This window comes from Podarcis filfolensis, assembly GCF_964270895.1.
Source record: "Podarcis filfolensis genome assembly, chromosome: 1".
Taxonomy (NCBI): Eukaryota; Metazoa; Chordata; class Lepidosauria; order Squamata; family Lacertidae; genus Podarcis; species Podarcis filfolensis.
Genome location: NC_139604.1, coordinates 94,597,744 through 94,619,552, shown reverse-complemented (window position 1 = coordinate 94,619,552; position 21,809 = coordinate 94,597,744). Strand labels below are relative to the sequence as shown.

Below are 21,809 nucleotides of genomic sequence, written 5' to 3'. Positions count from 1 at the left end.
CTGCATTGAAAGGAAGCATGTAAAAACATTTTGCCTTTTTGACTACGGCAAACAGGAGGTTTGCTCAAACCACCAACTTGCTATCTAAGTGATTTCCATATACAAACTGAGATTTCATAAAAATCCTCCCTTATGCAAAAGTGTTATTTTACCCATTGTGAGTGTGAGAAAATGAGGGTGAAACTGCCACACATCATTCAATCACTTTTTATGAAACCTAGTATCATAATCCCACACACACACACACACACAAATATCAGAACGGTTTACAACAATTATACACAAAACTAAACAATATAAATATCTTAAAATCAGAGATCAGCTGTTATGCTTTAGCTGTATAGTATAGTGAAAATCGGGCTGTATCTGGAGGAAAGACAGTTTTAAGAGTCTATGGCACAGCTCTGAATATTGCTGATTCATTTATTTGTGGGAAATCATTGCAACATTAACAATATAGGGAGGTTTCTCTGTCCATTCTCTGGCTATAATCAGAAGCAAAAGACCAATCGCCATCTGGAACATTTTATAACACTTGGCTCCTAAAGGCCAGTTCACACAGAAATGTTCCTCTGGAGTCACTGTAAACCTTTTCCCCATCTGCAGTTCCTCTCTCTTTTTCAGGGCTGGTCCAAGCCGTTTCACTGCCTGAGGTGAAAGACAAGATGGTGTTTCCACTCAATTCTTCATACAGAAGCTGACAGACAGGTACTTGAATGTTACTTCAACATGGGTGAGGGGGAAAAGCAAGCCAGATTAGGAGAGGTGCAGCAGCACAAATAAGCTCTTGTGGCTGCTTTTATTAGCTGTAAAAAATGCACTACTGATCTTGAAACTCAGAAGGAAAGTTGGGCTTGCAACCTACCCTGACCTACATACATTGCTTAGTTCCCCACCTGTGTTCAGATGATGGGAATCCGGACCTACTTCCTCTTGTATAACTGAACTCTTAGGTTTCCCTTCTGCTGTGAGATAATTACAGTCTCAACCAATAGGAAGAGAAAGAAGAATTTGTGGAACCACATAGAAAGGTTTGGATATGTTGAAATCCATGGGCATTGCACATTCCAAAATGCAGGAGTTGATCTGCCACATCTTGCCTATAATTAGTCCCCACCCCCCACCCCGGAAGATTTCTGTTCAAAAGTCTTGCATTAGATGTGGTCCCTCTGAGGAGGCCTGCCAGGTGGCAGCGAGCCTTAACCTTAAATTCACCTGGAAAAGATTGTAGCATCCTAATGTCGAAAGGATTTATTGTGGAATAAACTGACATGGATTCAGGACTCCTCCAGACAACCTGTTCATTGAGCATTCATCCTGATTTGCTTCCACGAAGCTTATGCAGAGGTTAAACTATATTTTGCTTTCGTTCAGCATTTATTCTGATTTGTTTACTGGGTAGTTGTATGACAGTGAGCATTTATCCTGCGTTCATTTTTGTGGGGTGTTTATTTGCCTTCCCGTTAATTGTTCATTCGTTCCATACTTTCCCCATCAGTATTAACCATGAAAAGTCTGCTTCTTTTCAAAAGTGGATTTGTTGCACTAGGGCAACAGAACGTTTTAATTGCTCAAACCTAAATTCATGGTAAGTTCGTGAATCCCTCCTGCAAAATAGTGACAGTCTGGAGACATCCAGATGCATGAAGTGCTAAATTAATATAAGAAAATAAGAAGAACCCTGCTGGGTCAGGTCAAAGGCCCATTTAGTCCAGCATTCTGCTCTCACAGTGGCCAGCCTGTGGGAAATCCACAATCAGGATGTTAGTGTAACAGCTCCATACTCTTGGTTCCCAACAACAGGTATTCATAAGCCTACATCCTCTGAAAGTGGAGGTAGTCCCAGGGCCGGCCCACCCATGAGGCAAAGTGAGGTGACCACCTCAGGTGGCTGGATTCACAGGCCCAATAGAGATAGATATTTATTTCCGTCTTGTTCCTGATATATTCACTCACTCCTTCTTGGCAGGGAGGGGGCACTATTTTGTGGTTTACCTCAGGTGCCAAAATGTCTTGTGGCTAATAGCCATTGATAGCCGTCTCTCTACACATTTGCCTAATCCCTTTTTAAAACCATCCAAATTGGTGGCCGTTGCTACTTCTAGAGGGAGCGAATTCTGTGGTTTAGTTATGCACTGTGCAAAGAAGGACACACGCACACACACAAACATATATAATTTTTATTAAATGTTCTGTTTTACAATTTAGAATATTCATTGAAACAACCTTGAAATATCAATGACTTTCCTTCTTCTCTTTCCATGGTTCATTTTGCAAAACATAAATCCCTGCATATTTTACATAAACTAAAACATTCAGTATTCCATTATTACATCCATCAAAACTTATTTGCACTGTTGAATTTATTTTAATGCTGCCAATGTTTTCAGGTGTACACAACCCCCCCCCCCCATATATTCAATAAACATTTTCCAATCTTCTTTAAACCTATGTTCTTCTTGTTCTCTTATTCTGTATGTTAAGTCTGCAAGCTGCACATATTCCATCAGTTTAAATTGCCATTCTTCTTTAGTTGGGACTTTGCTCGTTTTCCATTGGGGGGGGCTAAGAAAACACAGGCTGCAGTAGTGGCATGCATAAATAACCTTTTCTGACACCTAGGAATTTCTGTCTGGGTGATTCCCAACAAAAATGACTTTGAAGGACTTTCTTTTGCCTGTCCCAACTCTTTTCAACATTCAGCTTCGTTGGATGGTCCCAAGTTCTAGTATTATGAAAGGATTGTAAACAGTGAGTTTGAAAGGTGACTCTTTCATTTTCTAGAAGGGTCTAATATAGCTGCCCTGCTGGAATTATCACCCGTAAAGAAGGAGATGTGGTTCTACCCTCTCTCCTACTTGATGCTTGGGCTCCAGGTGTGGGAACATAGCAAAGGGAAGGGGCAGAGAGGAACAATGGCTGCTAAGGCATTCCCTGCCTTAGAGGTGCATTTAATTATAACACTTGTTCTGTACATCACAAACTCATGTAGATTTTGGCCTCTCCCCTAAGTTCTACAATTATACCGGCAACGCTCCCTTTTAATTCTCTCTTTCAAAGTACCTTGGCGTTTTTGACTGTAAGTGTTGCAATGAAGTACAGTGGTACCTCAGGTTACATATGCTTCAGGTTACAGACTCCGCTAACTCAGAAATATTACCTCAGGTTAAGAACTTTGCTTCAAGATGAGAACAGAAATCGTGCAGCAGCAGCGCAGTGGCAGCAGGAGGCCCCATTAGCTAAAGTGGTACCTCAGGTTAAGAACAGTTTCAGGTTAAGAACAGACCTCTAGAACGAATTAAGTTTTTAACTCGAGGTACCACTGTATTCTGAGGATACCTGGCTAAATACCAAATAAAACCTTCCCTTTTACGTTTTTTGATTTTCAACAGTTGCATGAAATATTGGCATCTAGTGGCTGACCTGTGAAATTACATACACTGCCATGACAGCATATAACAAACTCTCCTAAGGTGCCAGGGTACAGGAAGTCCACATCTCTGTTCTGCAAGGGAGCCAACGCCTAGGGGCTGAGGTCACTTCGCCCCCCCATTAAATATTTGAGGAGGTTCTCCCCCCCCCCAAAATTGATGGGCATTGCCATTCAAATGGTGTGTGTGCACCACATCTTGTGATCAATTATGTGGCCCCCTCCCCAATATTTTATTCAAGTTGGCACCCTTGCTGCACTGTACATACGCAGCCCAGAATTAATGCTGGGTTAGCATGACCTGACCTTTGCTTCTCATTGCTGACCTGAGAAATTCTAAGAAAGTGTATTTGCAGTGTATGGCCTTAAGCCAATGAGATGCTAAGCCAAAACGGCCCTACATATTTCCTAAACACTGCACTTTCACATATATAACCTCAATCTCCCTCTGCAATAGGCAATAAAATGCAAGACATTCATAGATGTTACTGGAAACAGAGGCCTCAGTTGTGCAGAACTGCATTGCTTTGTGCTCTACTCAACTTCTCCATCTTCTGTTGTAAAAACTATACCATTATTATTATTATTATTATTATTATTATTATTTCAATTTATATACCACACTTTATCAACAGATCCCATACAACATTAAAAACTCATTACAGAACACCAATAATAAAAACATAATAAAAAGCGTACTGTCAGACAGCCTAATAATAAAATAGTCATCATAACAGCAGTCCCCCACACTTTCACAGTTTTTAATATTATTACTATTACTTTTTCCCCCTGACTGGACTCAAGGCAGTTTACAGATAAAAATGAAAACCACTAAAACACAGAGAAAACAATAACTGAAAAACTATTAAACATTGACAGAATTAAAACTATATACATATATAAAAACTATTTAAATGACACCAATAATTACAATTTATTTATTTTTTAAAAAAGCATGGCACCAACTCTTTCATTAAAAGCCAGTTGGAACAAGAAAGCCTACACCTGCTGGAGAAAGGACAAAAAGCTAAATCATGTGCCATAGTCTCAGAGTATTTAGGTGATTTTTGATTCTGCAGTCTCTAGTTTTATGAGGGGGGCTCTCTTTAGATGGTAGAGTGGATTGCTTCGCTCACTTCAAAATGTGATAACCCTTGCCACATTTGGGAACTATCCTGCTTAGTTCTGCTGCGTGAAACGCTGGACATCTGCTCCAAAGCCCTGCCCTGATGTTGCCTCTACCTCAGATGCTTGCAAAAGTTGTTCCTCGTCTCTCCTAGACATAAAATGGCTCTCTGATATAACCTCTAATTCTCTAGATGTCTTTACCTCACGCAATTTTTCAGATGGGCGGCTCGTGTTTCTTCCCATCTGGTAGCACTTGGCGGTATAACTGTAAGAAGGCGGTGTACTCCCTTAAAAGCTCTTATCACACTGTTTTTCAAATGGGTGTGAATCTTTCTGGTGCAAAGAACATCCATTTGCAGCTCCCTGCCTGCCCTGCTGGCGCTGCAGCTTCTTGCCTCTATAAGAAAACTCTTGCTATAACAATCACTGAAAACAAAATTAAATTTTCCCATTTAAAAGAATGGATGACACTGGAGAATTCACATATTTTAGATTTAGAAGGTTATGATGATATTTTCGGTTGGCACGCTTATTTATGGTATGAAAAAGTGAAAGTACATAAAGGATTTACAAATCATATAACTAGGAAAAATCTGTAGAGTATGGGATAAATACAAAAATCAGTTTTTATAAAAGAATGGAAATGGTTTATTGAATATTTACAAACAAACTGTAAACAGATAAGAACACTGGCAGGATTATTATAATAACTTGCAGTTTTATGAATATACATTTAAAATAGATGAATAAATGATTAAGTTGCTATGCTAATTTGGAATATGCAGAAAATATAAAAAATAAATTTAAGGTACCGCAGGAAGGGGGGGGGGAGGAAGTCAAATTTTGAAATGTTAAAATGATTGTAAAATTATTGAAATGTATAAAATTGAAAATCATAAAAAATAAAAAATATATATATCAGGTTCTAAGGGAACTAGATAAACCATTAGGCTAAGCATGCTGTGCCATAGGAGCCTGGCCAAACCTGATACAGTGCAGAAGTGTAACTTTCTGGAATTTTTATATCTTTCTTCCCAAGCTGGGCTTTGTTAAAATCTCTTCATTTCAGAACATGGTGGCAATTTCCATATCACAATGGATAAAGTTGTGACCATGCTCTCAGGTGGAGGAACATTAAATATCAGTAGCTTGGCTGTCTTGAAGAGCGAGGTGCAGAAAAGACTTTTTTATGTATACAACAGCTGCCCAGATGCTATTAGCCCAGAGATGGAAAGAAGATAAAGTCCCTACCAGAGAAGAACAGCAAATCAAATTGTTGAACTATGCTGAAATGGCAAAGCTGACCAGAAAGCTCAGGAATCAAGAAGACCAGAACTTTAACAAAGAATGGGGGAAATTTATAATTTATCTTGGAGACCACTGTAAGCAGATAATACAGTGGTACCTCGGGTTAAGAACTTAATTCGTTCTGGAGGTCGATTCTTAACCTGAAACTGTTCTTAACCTGAGGTACCACTTTAGCTAATGGGGCCTCCCGCTGCCGCCATGCAATTTCTGTTCTCATCCTGAAGCAAAGTTCTTAACCTGAGGCACTAATTCTGGATTAGCGGAGTCTGTAACCTGAAGCGTCTGTAACCTGAGGTACCACTGTAATTATTAATAATAATAATAATAATAATAATAATAATAATAATAATAATAATTTTTTATACCCTGCCCATCTGGCTGGATTTCCCCAGCCACTCTGGGCGGCTTCCAACAAAATATTAAAAATACAATAAAATGAAAACACTAGCAGGATTACAGTAACACTTGTAATGTAGCAAGTACTATGGAGACAATGGAATGATATAAAATATAGATTATTGGAAAAGATGCAGTAGAAAAGGTTTAATAATAGGACCCATGGAGATGGGAAATCCAGAGATCCGGAGGAATCTGCAAATGTGGAAATGTATGATGGTATTGTTATAATTTTATACTTGTAAAACCAAATAAAAACTATTTCAAACCATTCCTCCATTAGTTCTTTGGTCCATCTTCCTCTCTTGCAGTTGTGCAAATCCAGCATCCTGGATGGGACAGCAGAGCAGACAAAAAGACTAGGGCTGCAGTCCTGTGCACATTTACCTGGGAGTAGGGATGGGAGAGAAATTTGGCTGGGGTTTGGATTTTAATGCAAATTTCCTAATTCACACTCTCTGAAACAATAGGCGAACCGAAACACATATATTTGCACTTCTTCAAATTTTGCGATGCAGTTCTGCAACCAAATCATGTGTACAAAAGCGGTGCATGTTGGGAGGAAGGGTGCATAAAAACACATACATTGGTGAAAATTGCACAAAAATGCATCATACGAGGCAAACGTGCTTGCAAAAAACGTTCGTCGAACTAAAACGCTGATGAAATTTTATTAGGCTTTTGAAAGAAAATTCACAAACTGGTGCTGAAATGTGGAAAAATGAACTGAAGACTAGAAAACCGAGAAACTGGAATTGGCAGACCTGTCCCTTCCTGCCTGGAGAAAACCCCACTGAACGTAGTGGGATGGACTTCTGAGTAAATTTGCACAGGATTGCACTGCAAGAGAGACTCAGGCTTCAGTAGCTACAGCTCCCTCATTTCTGGCATTATTGGTGCATTATTGGTAAACACGCCACCTCAGAATTGTAACCAACAAGACTATTCAGCAGTGTAAACACTTTACGAAGTTTTCCCATGTTTGGCTCTGCATGGACGTAATTGCCACAGCATGTTTTTCATCTTGCTATTTTTCTCAAGGAAAATTTAGCCTTGAAAAGAGGTTAGTTTCATATTAGGTAACATCGCTGAGCAGAACAAACAGTGTAAAAAAATAAAGCAGTTATGCAGCAATTCTTGCTGAAAAGAATAACACCTCAGCAAAATAACATCTTGGTTGCATAAACCATAATCGCTTCCGTTGGGTTCCCTTGGGGACTTCTTTACAAAGTACCGTTTTAAGACACTGGATGATGAGTCACTTCCGTGTATGATAATATATGCAAATAGAGAGTCAGATTGATACGTACACCCAGTCACCTCCCTGCTCCATCTATGAGGAGCCGGTGAGCAGGTTTAGGAGCACCGTGACACACGGATCCATGTGGATGTGCACCTCATTCAGACAATGCCTTTGCCAAACACATTGAGCTTGTGAGTGGCGGCTGGATGTCTTATGTCTTTGTAGCATGGATCACTACATCCAGCTTATGCTCAGTGGAACAGGTGGAACAATTCCCTTTTCTTGCTTAATATTTTGTGCTAACCCCAGTTCAGATATTATCAAATATTAGGGGGAAAAGGTAAAGGACCCCTGACAGTTAAGTCCAGTCGCAAATGACTCTGGGGTGCGGGGCTCATCTTGCTTTTCTGGCCGAGGGAGCCGACGTTTGTCCACAGACAGTTTTTCCAGGTCATGTGGCATGACTAAGCTGCTTCTGGCGAAACCAGGGCAGCGCACGGAAACGCCGTTTATCTTCCCGCCAGAGCGGTACCTATTTATCTACTTGCACTTTGATGTGCTTTTGAACTGCTAGGTTGGCAGGAGCTGGGAGCGAGCTACAGGAGCTCACCCTGTTGCGGGGATTCGAACCGCAGACCTTCAGACCAGCAAGCCCAAGGCTCAGTGGTTTATACCACAGCGCCACCCGCGTCCCTATTAGGAACCATGGTTCAAATATTATGAGCTCTAGCATGAGACCCACTCGTCTCAGGTAGTGGGCAGCAGAACAAACACCACCACCTGCCCACCCCCCTGCAAAGCTGCCAGAACAAGCTGCTTCCTTTGCCAGCTACTGTTATGCCGCTTGAGCTGCCATTGCCAGCAGCTTCTTGGCAAAGCTTCAAGAGACTTGTGGAGGCTTCTTTGCAAAACCTTCCGTAAAGTAGCAGCTACTGGTGCTAGGAGGTGCAGCCGCAAGAGGTTCTGCCTTGACACAGGGCAAAATAGGTTGGGCCAACCCTGCAGACCAACCTGCTTCTGATTTACCATCTCCTTTATTCTCCAGTTGGGACGCGGTGGCGCTGTGGTCTAAACCACTGAGCCTCTTGGGTTTGCTGATCGGAAGGTTTACTCAGAAGTCTGTCCTCATAGACTGCATAGGATTGAAGCCTGAAAAGTGTAAACCTATTCTGTGTGCAGTCACCTGCTACTCCAGTACAAGCACTTTGCAGAGACAGGGAGATGTCACTTTTTGCACATTTTGACATTTGTGAAGTGCACAACCGCTAAAAGTTTTGAAAGCCCAAGGGATTCCAAACAGCTCTTTCGTTGTCAGACTGGGCAGTGCTCATGCTTTTCCTACCAAGAGGCTACTTCATGCCTTTACTTTGGGGAAAATCTCCTCTGGAAAAATCTCTTTTGGCTTAGGACCAGGACCCCTAAAGGGCGGCCGTGTCCCTTTCCACCCCCCACAACCCAGCTAGATCTACTGGAGAGGCTCTTCTTTCAAGCTACACCACATTGCCATATCCCGTTGTTTTCCTGTGTATTTGGGGGGGGGGGTTAAGGAAGAAAGAATGTTCCCACCTGCCCACTGACCATACAACAAGAGAGTTTTGTAGGGTACAGAGGCACCATACATTTAAAGCACTAGGATACCACTTTAACACTCATGGTTTCCCCTAAAGAATCTTGGGAACTGCAGTTTGTTAAGGGTGCTGAGAGAGTCCCTATTCCGCTTTCAGAGCTACAATTCTCAGAGTTCCCTGGAAAGAGGGGTTGATTGGTGGGTTGATAAATGGTTGGTTGATAAACTACAGTGGTACCTCGGGTTACATACGCTTCAGGTTACAGACTCCACTAACCCAGAAATAGTACCTTGGGTTAAGAACTTTGCTTCAGGATGAGAACAGAAATCGTGCTCCAGCGGCGCAGCAGCAGCAGGAGGCCCCATTAGCTAAAGTGGTGCTTCAGGTTAAGAACAGTTTCAGGTTAAGAATGGACCTTCGGAACGAATTAAGTACTTAACCCGAGGTACCACTGTACTCTGAAAACTGTAGCCTTGTGAGAAGAATAGGGGTCTCCTAGCAACTCTCAGTACCCTTAACAAACTACAGTTGTCCGGATTCTTGCATGCAGGGGGAGCCATGATTATAACAGCCATGGCTATTATAAAATGGTATAATAGTGCTTTAAATATACAGGGAAGGTGTACCCAGAGACTGTACTTTTTCCTGTGAGACACTGGGGGGGCTGCACTGTGTGAGAAAATATTTCCTTCAAGAAGCAATTATAAGCTAAAGTATAATGGGGTGTGGGAATCAGAGGGCAAAATGCGATTTCATTTTATTTTTGCAGGAAGAAATAAAACCAGAGAAGGAAGAGGATGAACATATTAAAAGAAAAATCCGTAGCGTTAGGGCAACCCCCGCCCCTCGCCTCAAAATTAAGCAGTGAAGGGTTGCTCCCAGTTCTGCAGTTGGAAAGAGGCTGAACTTGAAGGAACATGATGGGGTGAAAATTAGAAGGCACACAGCGTGACTTTAAGTCCGTGCGTAGTACAAGAATGAAGTGATTCTCTGTAAAGGCAGCGTATTTATAGCCAGTAAAAATGAGTGATCGCTGCTCAAGAGACTGTAATTACCCTTTGGAAGGCACACCACTGCCAGGGGCCAGCAATATGAATCCTGCGGCTGAGCTTCTATGAGCACAGAATAATTCCTACAGCAGTCTAGTCTGCATCCCTTTGCTGCATTTCAAGCCAGGTTAATGAGGGTAAAGGAACCCCTCAGGGGGTTCAAACTGCCTGCTTCTTTTGGTGCCAAAGACCCACAGTTGTTGAGCATTGCATGACTCCAGAGCTCCGTTCTAATAATGTGAAGACAGTTGGGTTCACAGTTCAGGACATCTTATTTATTTTTTAAAGGCAAGAGAAGTGTGTTGCTATTTTCTAGGTGATCTTTGTGTTAAGAACTGTCCAGGAATATCAGCACCAGGGATTTACCTCAGCTTTGCCTTCACAAACTCCTAATCGTTAGGCTCTAACGGATGTGGAGGGTTCTTATTTAAAACCAAAACACACCCCTCTTATTTCTTCCATTTATGTCTTCTTTTTCCTCCTGAGAACTCAACATGCTATTGTGTGTGTGATGTCATGATGTCATGGCGCATGCACTGTGCGCAAACTGCCTGCTGCCTTGCCTCTGCTGGCTCTCTGACTGGGCTAGGGCCTCTGCTGCTGCTGGGCCATGGATTTGCTTGGGCACCCACAGTGGAAATTTTCTGGGAGCAGAGATACCCAGCCTCCCCTCTGCCCCCCGCCCCCGATTTGGCACCAGTGACTTATGCAATGCACAAATCCCTTTCAAGAAATCCTATGTATTTTCTTCTTTCTATGAATCTCAGCAACAAAATTCTTGGATTTGTTTGAAGTTGTACTGTCAGTTCTTCCCACACGGTGTTTTGTAGTCTTCAACACAAATATGATTTTTTGGCTTTTGCTAGATTGACAATGATCCACACTGCCTGGGCAGAGACAGGAAGTTTCTGCCGGGGAGATGCTGTGTCTTGTTTGAGCAGGGATCTGTAAACTCTTGTACCATAGTAACTCAAGCTCAGTGCCATTGCTGTTTGCACCTGCGATCAATACCAAACCAAAGTCCAGGTTAGCAGCCTTTTCTATATCTTCAGTTCCATTTTCTCAGTCGTAAAATACAGATTTATTCTTTTTATGTTTTGCTTGCATATGCATGTCTTTGAATACTTAAGTGCTGGTTTACTCTATTAGGTGGTTTGTTATGTACTGAGTTGAATAGGATCCAAACTGCAGCAGTCTGATTGGTCCTAGAACAATAGGATTCAGAATGCAGCAGTCTGATTGGTCCTAGAACAATGCAGCAGTATGATTGGTTGGCAGGAACCACCCAATCATGCTCCAGATAGAAGTGAATCTACAACCTGATTGGCTTACAGTAGAATTCCGGAATTAGCCAATCATGTGCAGCCCATTGTGTAAATAATGTATATAAAGCAGATACTTTGAGGGGACTTTCATTCATCCTTCCTCACCACTATGAGCTGAATAAAGAGCATGAAATCACTTTGCGACTCTGAGTATATTTCATGGTTGAATTTCAGTCGTCGTCTGCACTATGCACTATCCCCATCCTTACAGTGTAAGCTCAGTACCATAAGTACAGGTTACAACAGGACTCGGGGGGGTCAAATGCAGCTACCCAGGTCTCTATGCCTGACTCTCAGAACTCTCCCTAGGCTGCCTGGAATGTGTCATGGAACTCTGGTAGTATCTTTTGCTTGTGTGGCTGTAGGAAAGAGTGGGATATTTGAGTGTGTAGAAGCTAGCCTGCTCTACAATGGGGGCATTTAAATTTGTGGCCTCACCCACCACTGGCATGTGGTTCTTGTAAGGTTGCCCAGAAGGGAATGCAGCCTTTGGGCTAAACAAATATTTTCCAGCCCCTGGCTTACAACAACAGATTAAGAATGGATCAAATCTTCCATCCGACATAGGAAACTTAGTACATAAGCAAAACAATAATCCCAAGACACCAGATAAAAACAGCTTAAAAATAAGGAACCACACCGCTATAACTCATCTAGCCAGCAGATCAAAAGCCTGCCAGAATAAAATCAATAAGACAGTGGAAGGTTGGAAGGGAAGGACCAGACTGACCTTCCAAGGTGGGGAGAGCCATAATTTAGACACAGAAACGGCCCTTTTCCAAGCACCAGCAAGTCACAACTCCCATCACTGCTGGGATGCAGAGAAGAGACTCCTCTGCAGATCACAAAAAACAGGCAGACATATATGAGAGAAGACATCACTCATGTGTCCTTGATCTAAAGTACGGCCAACACCCCAAACTGTACCCAGAAACAGAATGGATGCTGGCATAGTTGTGTCAAGGGAAGGACTTAGGAGCTAGGAACTCAGACCCAGAAGCAGAAAACAAAACCAGGAGCAGAAGCATACAACACACCAGGACTCAGGTAGAACTTGATGCTCAAGAAAATCACCTCTGAGACAAGAAGCTCTCTGTGTAGGAGACAACAGACAACCTGGAAGGATCTTTACACAGTTACTGAAGTTATGTACAGGGCTGTGGCGAACAGTTCCCGACAGATGACAGAGCAGTTGTTTTCAATTAGATCTCATTTGCTGCCACTTGGAGAGCACACTGCAGTAATCCAAAGTGAATGTAACTAAGCCATGCCCCATTTTGACCTTTTGGTAGGCCTCTTTCCCTTGTACTGCATCTTGTACAAAATCCATTGGTCTTGATGGCGCCCTAGGGCTGGTGCGCTCTCTCCCTCTCTCGTTTTTGCTGCAACAGACTGACCTGGCCAGGACAGGAGCTTGAGATATGCTGGGTTAGTGATGCCAGGCCTTGAAGAATTAAGCACAAGCCCTGCTCCTTGCAACTTTTCATGGAGGGTACTGGCAGTCTGAAGCACAATCAGGGCCACCCTCTGGGCCCAGCCCTCAAAGTCAAGCCACCAGAGGGCTAACCATGCCCCTGACATCTGTGTACTGAGTACAGATGTCTTGAGAGATTGCCTTACCCCATATATGCCCACTTGACTGCTTTGATCTGCAGAACTGGCGCTGTTACAGGTGCCACATGATACTTGCAGCACCCACATTTTGAAACTCCCTGCCTTTTGACACCAGGCAGATTTAATTTACCTGTTCCCAGCCTCTTGTCTGCAACCCATGTCCCCTGGACCCGCGTAGAAGAAAGGTTAATTGTGCTCATCATCACCCACATGGTACCTTAGAGCTGCTGTTGGATAAACAAAGTTATTTTCAAAGCACATCTCCTTATCCAACTGAGTATATCACAAAGAGGCACCAATATAAGCACACATCCATTGATTTGCTGACAGCAAAGAGAAAAGCCAAAGCCCAACTGCCAGGGCAGCCAGACATCTTCTTAAGTCATTGATCCAGCTCTCCGCCCTACAAGTTCTACGGAAAACATCCTAGAGCTAAGTCTCTGATTTCTGAAGTCTCTCTTTTTCTTTAACTTTCCTTTTTTTACGTCTATAAAAAAAGAACTAGAGGCTGATTCTCAGATGCTTTTTCTGTGTCACAGTTCCAGGGGTTCCAACAAACTCAGAGGGTGCTGCAGAAGCAGTTGAAACAAGAAAGTTACTGGCAGCTCTCAACAAAGGAGGAGGGATCTGTCACTTTCAACCCTTTCAGCAGGGAAATTTTGGGTCCCAAATTGCCTGGAGAAACAAATGGAGAACATCCAGAACACAGGAAATCGGAGAGGAGTTGGGTGAATAAGTAAATAAATTAAATTAAATTAAAAACTGCTGACAGTGACAAAATAGAGGGGGACCTCTGGGGGCCATGGAAAACCTTAGGGGGCATGTAAGGCCCACAGGCCACATTAGGCACCCCTAATGTATTGTATCACGAAAATACTATCACCATACCAAATCTCCCACTGCTGAAAGCCATGCTCAAAGCCCAGCATCCTCATCTATGCCTGATCCACTTTATTTCTTTAGGTTTCCCAGCAGCTGCTGAGCAACAGCAGAGCCTTTTAATGAGCGGTGCAATTTGGAAACCAGTAATTTCATATCCTGCTGGAGCTCCGATCAGCTGTTACTATATTGCAGAATAGCTGCATCTGTGACTGTGCTGCTCGTTCTCTTCCATTCAATAGCATTGCCCACTTAAGACAGATTTGCTGGGCTCCTGGGAACCGGAAGGCCAATTCCCATTTAATAAGGATTTCCTTCACCAATAGCCAGCCAGAACACAAAGATGGGGAGTGTGTGTGTGTGTGGTGTGTGTGTGTGTGTGTGTGAGAGAGAGAGAGAGAGAGAGAGAGAGAGAGAGAGAGAGAGATGATTTATAAGACAAGAAGGGAAACGTTGGAGGCTGAACATATGTAGGATAGTTATTCAAATAACAAGAATCTTAATAGTGGGGAAATCCCCCCTGCCCATTATTATTACACTAATTTTCCATCCTACTTTCCTTAACATAAGGTTACCAGATGTCCCCGTTTCCCAGGGACAGTCCCCAGATTTACAAATCAGTCCCCATACAAAATCCATTGAAGTTGGAAAGTGTCTCCAGATTCATTGAAAAAAATCTGGTAACCTTACCTTAACATGAATGTGTGTTTAGGCATGCATTCACTTCCCCTTATGCATTTGTTTCTGTGTGGATTTTAATGTGGAGGGGAAATAGCATTCTGACAGCAAAAACTGTTCTGTTTTAGTCAGCCAACAATCCAAGCCTATAAGGGCAAATTAGCCTCCCACAACTATGAAGTTGTGTGAAGCTGCAAAGCTACATCTTCAGGACAGAGTGGCAATAACTAATTAAGGTGGCATACAGATTAGTCATTATGGATGGTATTCAATTAATGGACCTAACTTAGTCATGTTCACTCATTTCAGTGGAACTATTCTGTGTAAAAATTCATTTAATACCACCATATGGCTGCCACCCTGTGCGCAGTTACCTGGGAGTAAACCTCAGGGAGCTTATTGCAGTTTACATCTGAGCAGACATGCATTGGCTTGGGTGACATAAAGATCTCCCATCATGATATGGGACCGAGGTGACTGAAAATATAAGGCTGTTCTTTAGAATGAGAGGTGTTAAGCAGCTATAACGGAAGATGCTCAAAAGGCCCTTTTCCAAAACATGTTTTGCTAGAGCAGGGGTTGCCAAAGTTGTGCCCAGGGGCACACATAGGCTTCCTCTGGTGCCCACAGGGTCTTCTTCTCCTACTGAAATTAGACTTGAAATGTGCATTCTGTTGTCGCCTATAGAACAGGCTGGTGTGTAGTTGGTTGCTCTGGGTGTGTGATGCCCACAAGATTTGCAAATGGGCCCAGAAAGGTTGGTCATTCCTGTATAAACAGAGGCTTATTTTGAGAAATGGCATGAACTGGAAGCCCAGGGTCCCACCTCACCTGTAAAAGGGAACTGGTAGCCATTCACATGACAACAAGGGCCTCTCCTTAAATATGCTGTCCCCTTGCATCTGAGCTGACAACTGGGAAGTCAGAGGGCTTGATTAGAATTTAGGGCCACTAGTTGCTGACATGTGATACAGGGACCGTTTGTATAAATAAAGGTCCCTGAACTTTACTTCAGCCATTTGCTTATACATGTTCAAAAGCCAAATCAATGGTTTGAAGTGATAAGAATATGAAATTTCCCATTACACGATCAGCTCTTGACTTGTCCTTCTTTCAGTTAAAGGTGTGTGCTGTTGTACTCAACAGCAAGCTCCCCTGTTACCTTTGATGGGTAGAGTTCACTGCTCCAGAGAAAGCCAAACATGCAGCAGCCTATCACAGACTCAAGCAGGCCAGCAAGCAAGAGGACGTAGATGAAACCCACCTGAATTAATGTATAGCTATTTGCCTGCCATATTAAAAAAAGAGGAACTACAGAACCATTTATTTCCTAAGAGGTTATACCTTCAGATAGAACAAATTAGATTCATGTCACAGAACTGTTTGGTTTTTTAAAAAAAGATTTAAAACAGTTTGAAATGTTATATTGTAATTGAACTTCTGGAAATCCATTTAGGACTTCCGAGTGATTGAGGTGTATCTTTCATGGACACTGCATTTCAAAGATGTTTCAGCTGTCCTTTTACTATCTAGACATTTCGCCAGTTTATTGGATGTTAGCATTTGTGCAACATTTCAAACTTTTGTCACATAGTTATACTTTAAGACTTTGAATTTAGCAGCAGCCAGCAGATCAGAGATCAAATGGTCCTAATAAGACAAGTGGTATACAGTATTGTCATTCATTTACCCACCTCATTTAGTATTTTGATCCACTATACCTATATTACAGGGCAGTTCTATCACATATGTATAAAATCAGTAGAGAGATTATTACATCCCAATCCTTTGTTCTCAACATGTCATATTGGCACATCACTGCATTAAGAGTCAAATGGCAGTAACAGAGCATCTTAAAGTGACTTCATTCTAACAGTCCTGTTTTTAAAATCTCTGTTTTGAAAGTTTGGAACCAGTGAGCACTTTTCTAGCTTCTTCCCCCTCAATTCCTTGCTCCCATGAAACAAAAATACAAAATGTTGGATTTCTAACCAAGATCACACACCCAGATGCCAATCGAGGCGCTAATCAGACTTTCCACCAAAGTCATTAGTGGGTACTAGACTCTCTATTAGACACAGCAGCATCTTGGGCAGGGCAGATCAGATTTCTAGACGAAGGAAAGCGTTTTTCAAACGGTCAAACGCACCTAATGTTTGCAATGTCCAGACTCCAGGTGCTCACCTATTGGTATAAAAATCCCCCCCCCCCCATTGGCTAGATAGATTGAAAAAGCGGCTTTCTTGGCTTCTTTTGCAATGTGTGAAATGGGAGCTATGAGACTCACAAATTTTGTCCACAGTGAGATGAAGGGGCCCCCAAACTAGTTTAGGAGTTCTTCTCGGACAAAATCCGGGAGTCCGCATGTTGACATGACAACACAGGCCGGTGGGGAGGAGAGTGCAGCTCGCTGACCGTTTGTTCTTCCATACCTGTCACTTCGGGATCACGGACAGGAGCCTCGATATTTGACCATTCCCACACGCCCGTACCCTAATATCAGCTAGAGGAGGGAAAACTAGTGTCTGAAGCGGACCTCTCTCTCGAATGGCTTAGGACTTTTGAGCAACGCGGAGCAATGCAGGGACGTTCGGAAGGAAGTCCCATTTCATTCAGTGCGACTCCCCCCACCCCACCAGCCTCAATAGCCAAGGATTGCAAATTTGTTTAGGATCGCAGTTTTGCGTGTACCTTTCGCTTCCTGTCTCCCCCGCCCCCGCCCCCGCCCTCACAGCGCGACCCTACCGCATGTACTCGGAAGTAGTGACTCCATTAAACGAGACTGACTCCCAGGGAAATGGGAGTGGGGATCGCAGCCCCCCGACTCCCTCCCCCTCCCAATATGTGATGCGCCGGAGCTGTTCCCCATCCCTGGACAGAAGGCTGATCGGCGGTCCCTGGCCTGCTGCCAGTGCAGCGCCGCGGCTGGCCGGTGGTCCTCCCGCTCTTGCATTGCCTTTTTAAGGCGCCACAGCATCCGCTCCCACCTCCGTCGGCGCTCGTGCCCCTTTAATACCCGCTGCCTGCACAGCCCAGCCGCTGAGCGCCGCCGAGACGCCGCGGATTCAGCTGCTGCTGCTGCTGCTGCTGCGAAAGAGAGAGGGAGGCGCGCGCCCCGACAGCAGCATCCTCGCCGCGGGCCGAGGCCGAGCGACGCTGCCTTTCCGCCGACGGGCTTCCCACCCACAGCAGCCTCCCTGCAGCCGGGCGCGTCGCAAGCTCGCAGCCGAGGCCGTCGATCGCCGTCCGCCGCCTGCCTGCGAGGCCCACCCGCTGCAGCAGCAGCAGCGCCTGGTTCTCCCGGCGCCCCGGGGCATGTCGTGATGTGATCGGCGGCGGCGGCGCGTCCCTCGGGGCCCATCCCGCTCGGGAGCCTCAGCAAGACGGAGAGGGCGGTGGAGCAGCGGGCCAAAGGCCGCGCCCCCATGAAGGAGAAGGAGGCGGGGGCGGGCGGGGAGCGGGGCAAGCCGGCCACTTACACCGGGGACAAGAAGGCGCGCATGGCGGCCAAGACCAACAAGAAGTGGGTGCGCCTGGCCACCGTGCTGGCCTACGTCCTCTCCGTCTCGCTGGCCGCCATCGTGCTGGCCGTCTACTACAGCCTCATCTGGCAGCCCGTGCGCGGCGGGCCGCACACCCCGCCCCAGCCGCCCGGGACGGCCCCCGGCCCCGACCCCGGCCCGCTCGCGCCCGGCACCGGAGAGACCACGAGGCCGCTGACCACCGCCGTGCCGCCCACGACGACGCCCGACACCTCGGCGCGCTAGGGACTCGATCCGGCCCAGGAGGCCGGAGGCACAACCTTTCTCCCCGCCAACCCCATCCCTCGACCGACCCCACCGTGCTGCACCGACTCCGGCGGAGACAGCGACTGCGGAGTACAAGGGAAGCCATCCGACCGGGAGCCCCGACGGCCGCTGGAGCAAGCAGGGAGCCTGGACCGCCCCGTCGCCCCGGACTCGAGCGCGCGCTCTCGGCTGTGGACTCGGAAAGGCCGAGAGATGAAGGACGCTTCTCCTCCTGTCTTGGCCCTTGGCTTCCCCGCCTCGCTCTCTGGGACTCGAGCAGGGAAAACTGTACCGGTTTTTAGTTTTTACAAATACGCTTTATTAATCCCTAAATAAGTGGGGGGGGGGACCACGTGGAATGGAGCTCAGGTATGTCAGCCTATCTGAAATGTACCCCGAGGCATTTCCTTTGTATCCCTGTGCATATACCTCTTTGTATACAGATCCCCTTAGTTAATGCATAGAGAGGACCTATATAATCTATATTCTGTACACACGCCGACAGAGAAGGAGCAGGTGCTGAATGGTGTTTAAAGGGCTATTGGGGAAAGCTTCCTTTGCAAGTCACAGCTAATCTGGGGTGGAAAAGGATGCCCAGTTCCTTAAAGCCCTGGCTATAGCACTGTTTGACCCTGTGCTTTGTTACTGCTTGCTCAGCACCTCTTTTGTTAAACCATTCTTTTCCAAATTGTAAGCAAGGAAGAGACATTCCGGTTAATATTTTGCTGTAAACATGCCCGAAAGGAATTCATTCCTGAGGTTACTGTTGTCATATTTCTCCGGCCTCATGGCGATGCTGCTTTTGAGAGTTAACCTTTGGTGTATTTGTTCCTGACCTTTTCCCAGGCCAGTTACATCAGATTTGAGTTTCATTTAACTTTCCTTCTGTTTCAGCTGTCATTGCTGCCAGCCCTAAATTCTTTGACCTAAACCCCCACTGATATCGCTGCTGGCCTGCATGCTGACCTTCCCAATTTGGGTTGACTCTACCCTGCCCACTGCAAATGGTGAACACCCCCTCCCCTTCCCAGCAGTGAATGAGAGCAAGTGGAAACAGCTACCCTTTGGTCACTGTTTTTGTCTGGAAATCCCCAAACCATCCTTCTGCCACTTCTGTTCTCCTTGGTTGGTTGCAACTGCTGCTGGGGCTTCCAGAAATAAAACAGTTGCATTTTAATGCCATAGGACCATTCCTGTAAGTGCAGACTTTACAATGGTGTGAGCGATTCCAGTAGTCTGAGCATTGGAACAGTGAAGCAGCTAACACAACCACCCTCCTATAGAAATATATATCTGGAAATGGCCACGGTTAGTTTCCCCAGGACCTGACTTGAATCTAGTCTCTTCTCTTGAACCTATGTCAGAGGCCTAATCTTTTATATTTTTAAACTTGTCTGTTAGGGATTTGAAATACATTAATGTATGAGCTGACAACATTCACGATTTTGCTGAAGAATCTAATGAGAGCAGAACATGGTTTAAAACCCACTGTAGTGCTTAGACATAGCTGATATTCAGGTTTTTTAAAACATGCATTTTCCCTCCGTAGCTCATAGCATTTAGTTCTATAGTTGATCGTTTCCATCACTTCGTACAGTACTCTTTTCCCACAGGCACATAAATCTTTTTGTCAGGAAAAAGCATCTGCACAAAGAATCTTGTAGTCTCTTAAAACTTTATTGCATCGGGTATAATAAACACTTGAGTTTACGCCAGAATATATTAGTCAGAGGTTCCACAAGCCTCTTGTTGATTTTTTTTCCCTGGAAAAGATAAAGATGGCTTCCTCTCTGGAACATGTGCATTACAATGTGTCACACATGTGTATTGTCTGCTGTGGGATGGCAGTTGCTGTGTATATCAGCTACCTGATCTGTGACAAGGGGATTTTATTTCTCCATTGGAAATTGTAACCCTAAGGCCACTGTGCAGCAGGAGAGGGGAGCTTGCATGCATGCAATGCAAATCCTATTCATTCCTGCTCTTAAGTAAGCCCCACTGCTTTCACAGTGGGAATTAGTCCCCAGGTAACACTGTATGTGTGAGCAGCCTAAACTGGTCTTGAGCACTGATAGCAGCATGCCGGCCCAGGAAACCACTGGACCAGGGTGTTGTGTAGCTGCTCCCTGACTTGCTCACTGCTTGACTTTCTCGCTTTGAACCAAGCCAGCTTGCAAGCTGCCCCCTTCTGATCAGCTGGATCCAGTGGCTGAAGTAGCAAACTAAAAACAAAAAAGAGCAGCGTGTTTTTTTTAAAAGCTGAAGCTGTAATAGTGAACTGACCTCTGATGGATGTGTTGTTTTGGGGAGGCCACAGGCCTTTGAAGGAAAGTACAAGGTTCCCAACACCCCCCTTTATTGATTCAAATAAATAGCAAAAATTTGTGCCCTTAGAGGGATTTCCAGTATATTTTTTGATATGTTGTACAGTTAATACTGCTAGTCAGACATTTTGAACACGCAAGGACAAATGTGTGATATTTCTGAGTGATTTACTCTGGGGGAAGAAATGAAATGAAATGTTGGCAAAATTACTTGATATTCGGCTGCCAAGCCACTAACCTTCTGTACGGTTGTCACTGAACGTCAGGCTTGAATAGGTTTAAATTCGAAGTTGTGAACATGCTCTATGTCTATATCTAATTCAGCCATGTAAGCTATGTCTGTATTCAGAAGTTCTGTATATTTTTAAAAAAATATTTTTAAGGTGAAAAAAAATACACTGAGAGATTTCTGCCTAAACTCAAATGTTTTTGACTTTTTTTATTTATTTAAAAAATCACATTCCTTAAGAGAGTATTACCCTTCCCTATTTACAGATGCAGGAAATGGCAAGTAGCCTGTCAGCCTTACCCAACAAGAAAAAAATTGCTTCCTCTCTAGATTCTAGATCCTCTTTTAACCAGCTGTTTGGTTTGTACGTTACTCCAGACAGGAAGCTGGGCAAATCTGAGTATGTGATTTGGAGATGGCTGTATGCAGCAGGGGTCAGGAGGAGAAGCGCTTTGGTCAAATGGCAGAAAAAAGAACTTTGTGGGCACAGGAACTCCAATTAGCTTTAATTCAGATTAAAGCAAGCCTGGCTTTCTGTGGATAGAGGGCACCATGTCTGGGACTAGCTTTGCATGTCTTTGATTGTTGAGGGCGCAACTGTAGAAAGTTGAACTGTTTCGTGTGTTATAAAAAATCCATACATGGAAGGCATTCAAAGAAAATGTAGTTAGCTTATCAATTGTTTTGTCTGATGTCTGTTTGTGCAGTGGCCCAATTGTGGCTTCCCAGTGAGCAGGTGCAGAGTGGGAAAATGTGTGTCTGATCCCACATACATGACTTTTTACATGCCTGCTGCACACTACTGACTATTCAGAAGGTGATGTGTGGAAGGGGCCCATTGCGGTGGCGA

The 21,809-nt window shown here is 44.4% G+C and overlaps 1 protein-coding gene and 1 long non-coding RNA gene across 2 annotated transcripts in view; one reads left to right on the top strand and one right to left on the bottom strand.

Moving 5' to 3' along the window:
- The window catches only part of LOC310766617, a 246,290-nt gene that overhangs the window by 2,172 nt on the left and 222,309 nt on the right, over positions 1-21,809 (bottom strand). The window lies entirely within an intron of this gene.
- INAFM2 (InaF motif containing 2) lies at positions 17,385-21,148 on the top strand. Its single transcript, XM_083589500.1, has one exon. The coding sequence runs from the start codon at positions 18,044-18,046 to the stop codon at positions 18,383-18,385; it is 342 nt and encodes a 113-aa protein (XP_083445626.1). The 5' UTR covers positions 17,385-18,043; the 3' UTR covers positions 18,386-21,148.

Coding starts and splice junctions, on each gene's coding strand:
- INAFM2 (XM_083589500.1), top strand. CDS start 18,044: ATGAAGGAGAAGGAGGCGGGGGCGGGCGGGGAGCGGGGCAAGCCGGCC.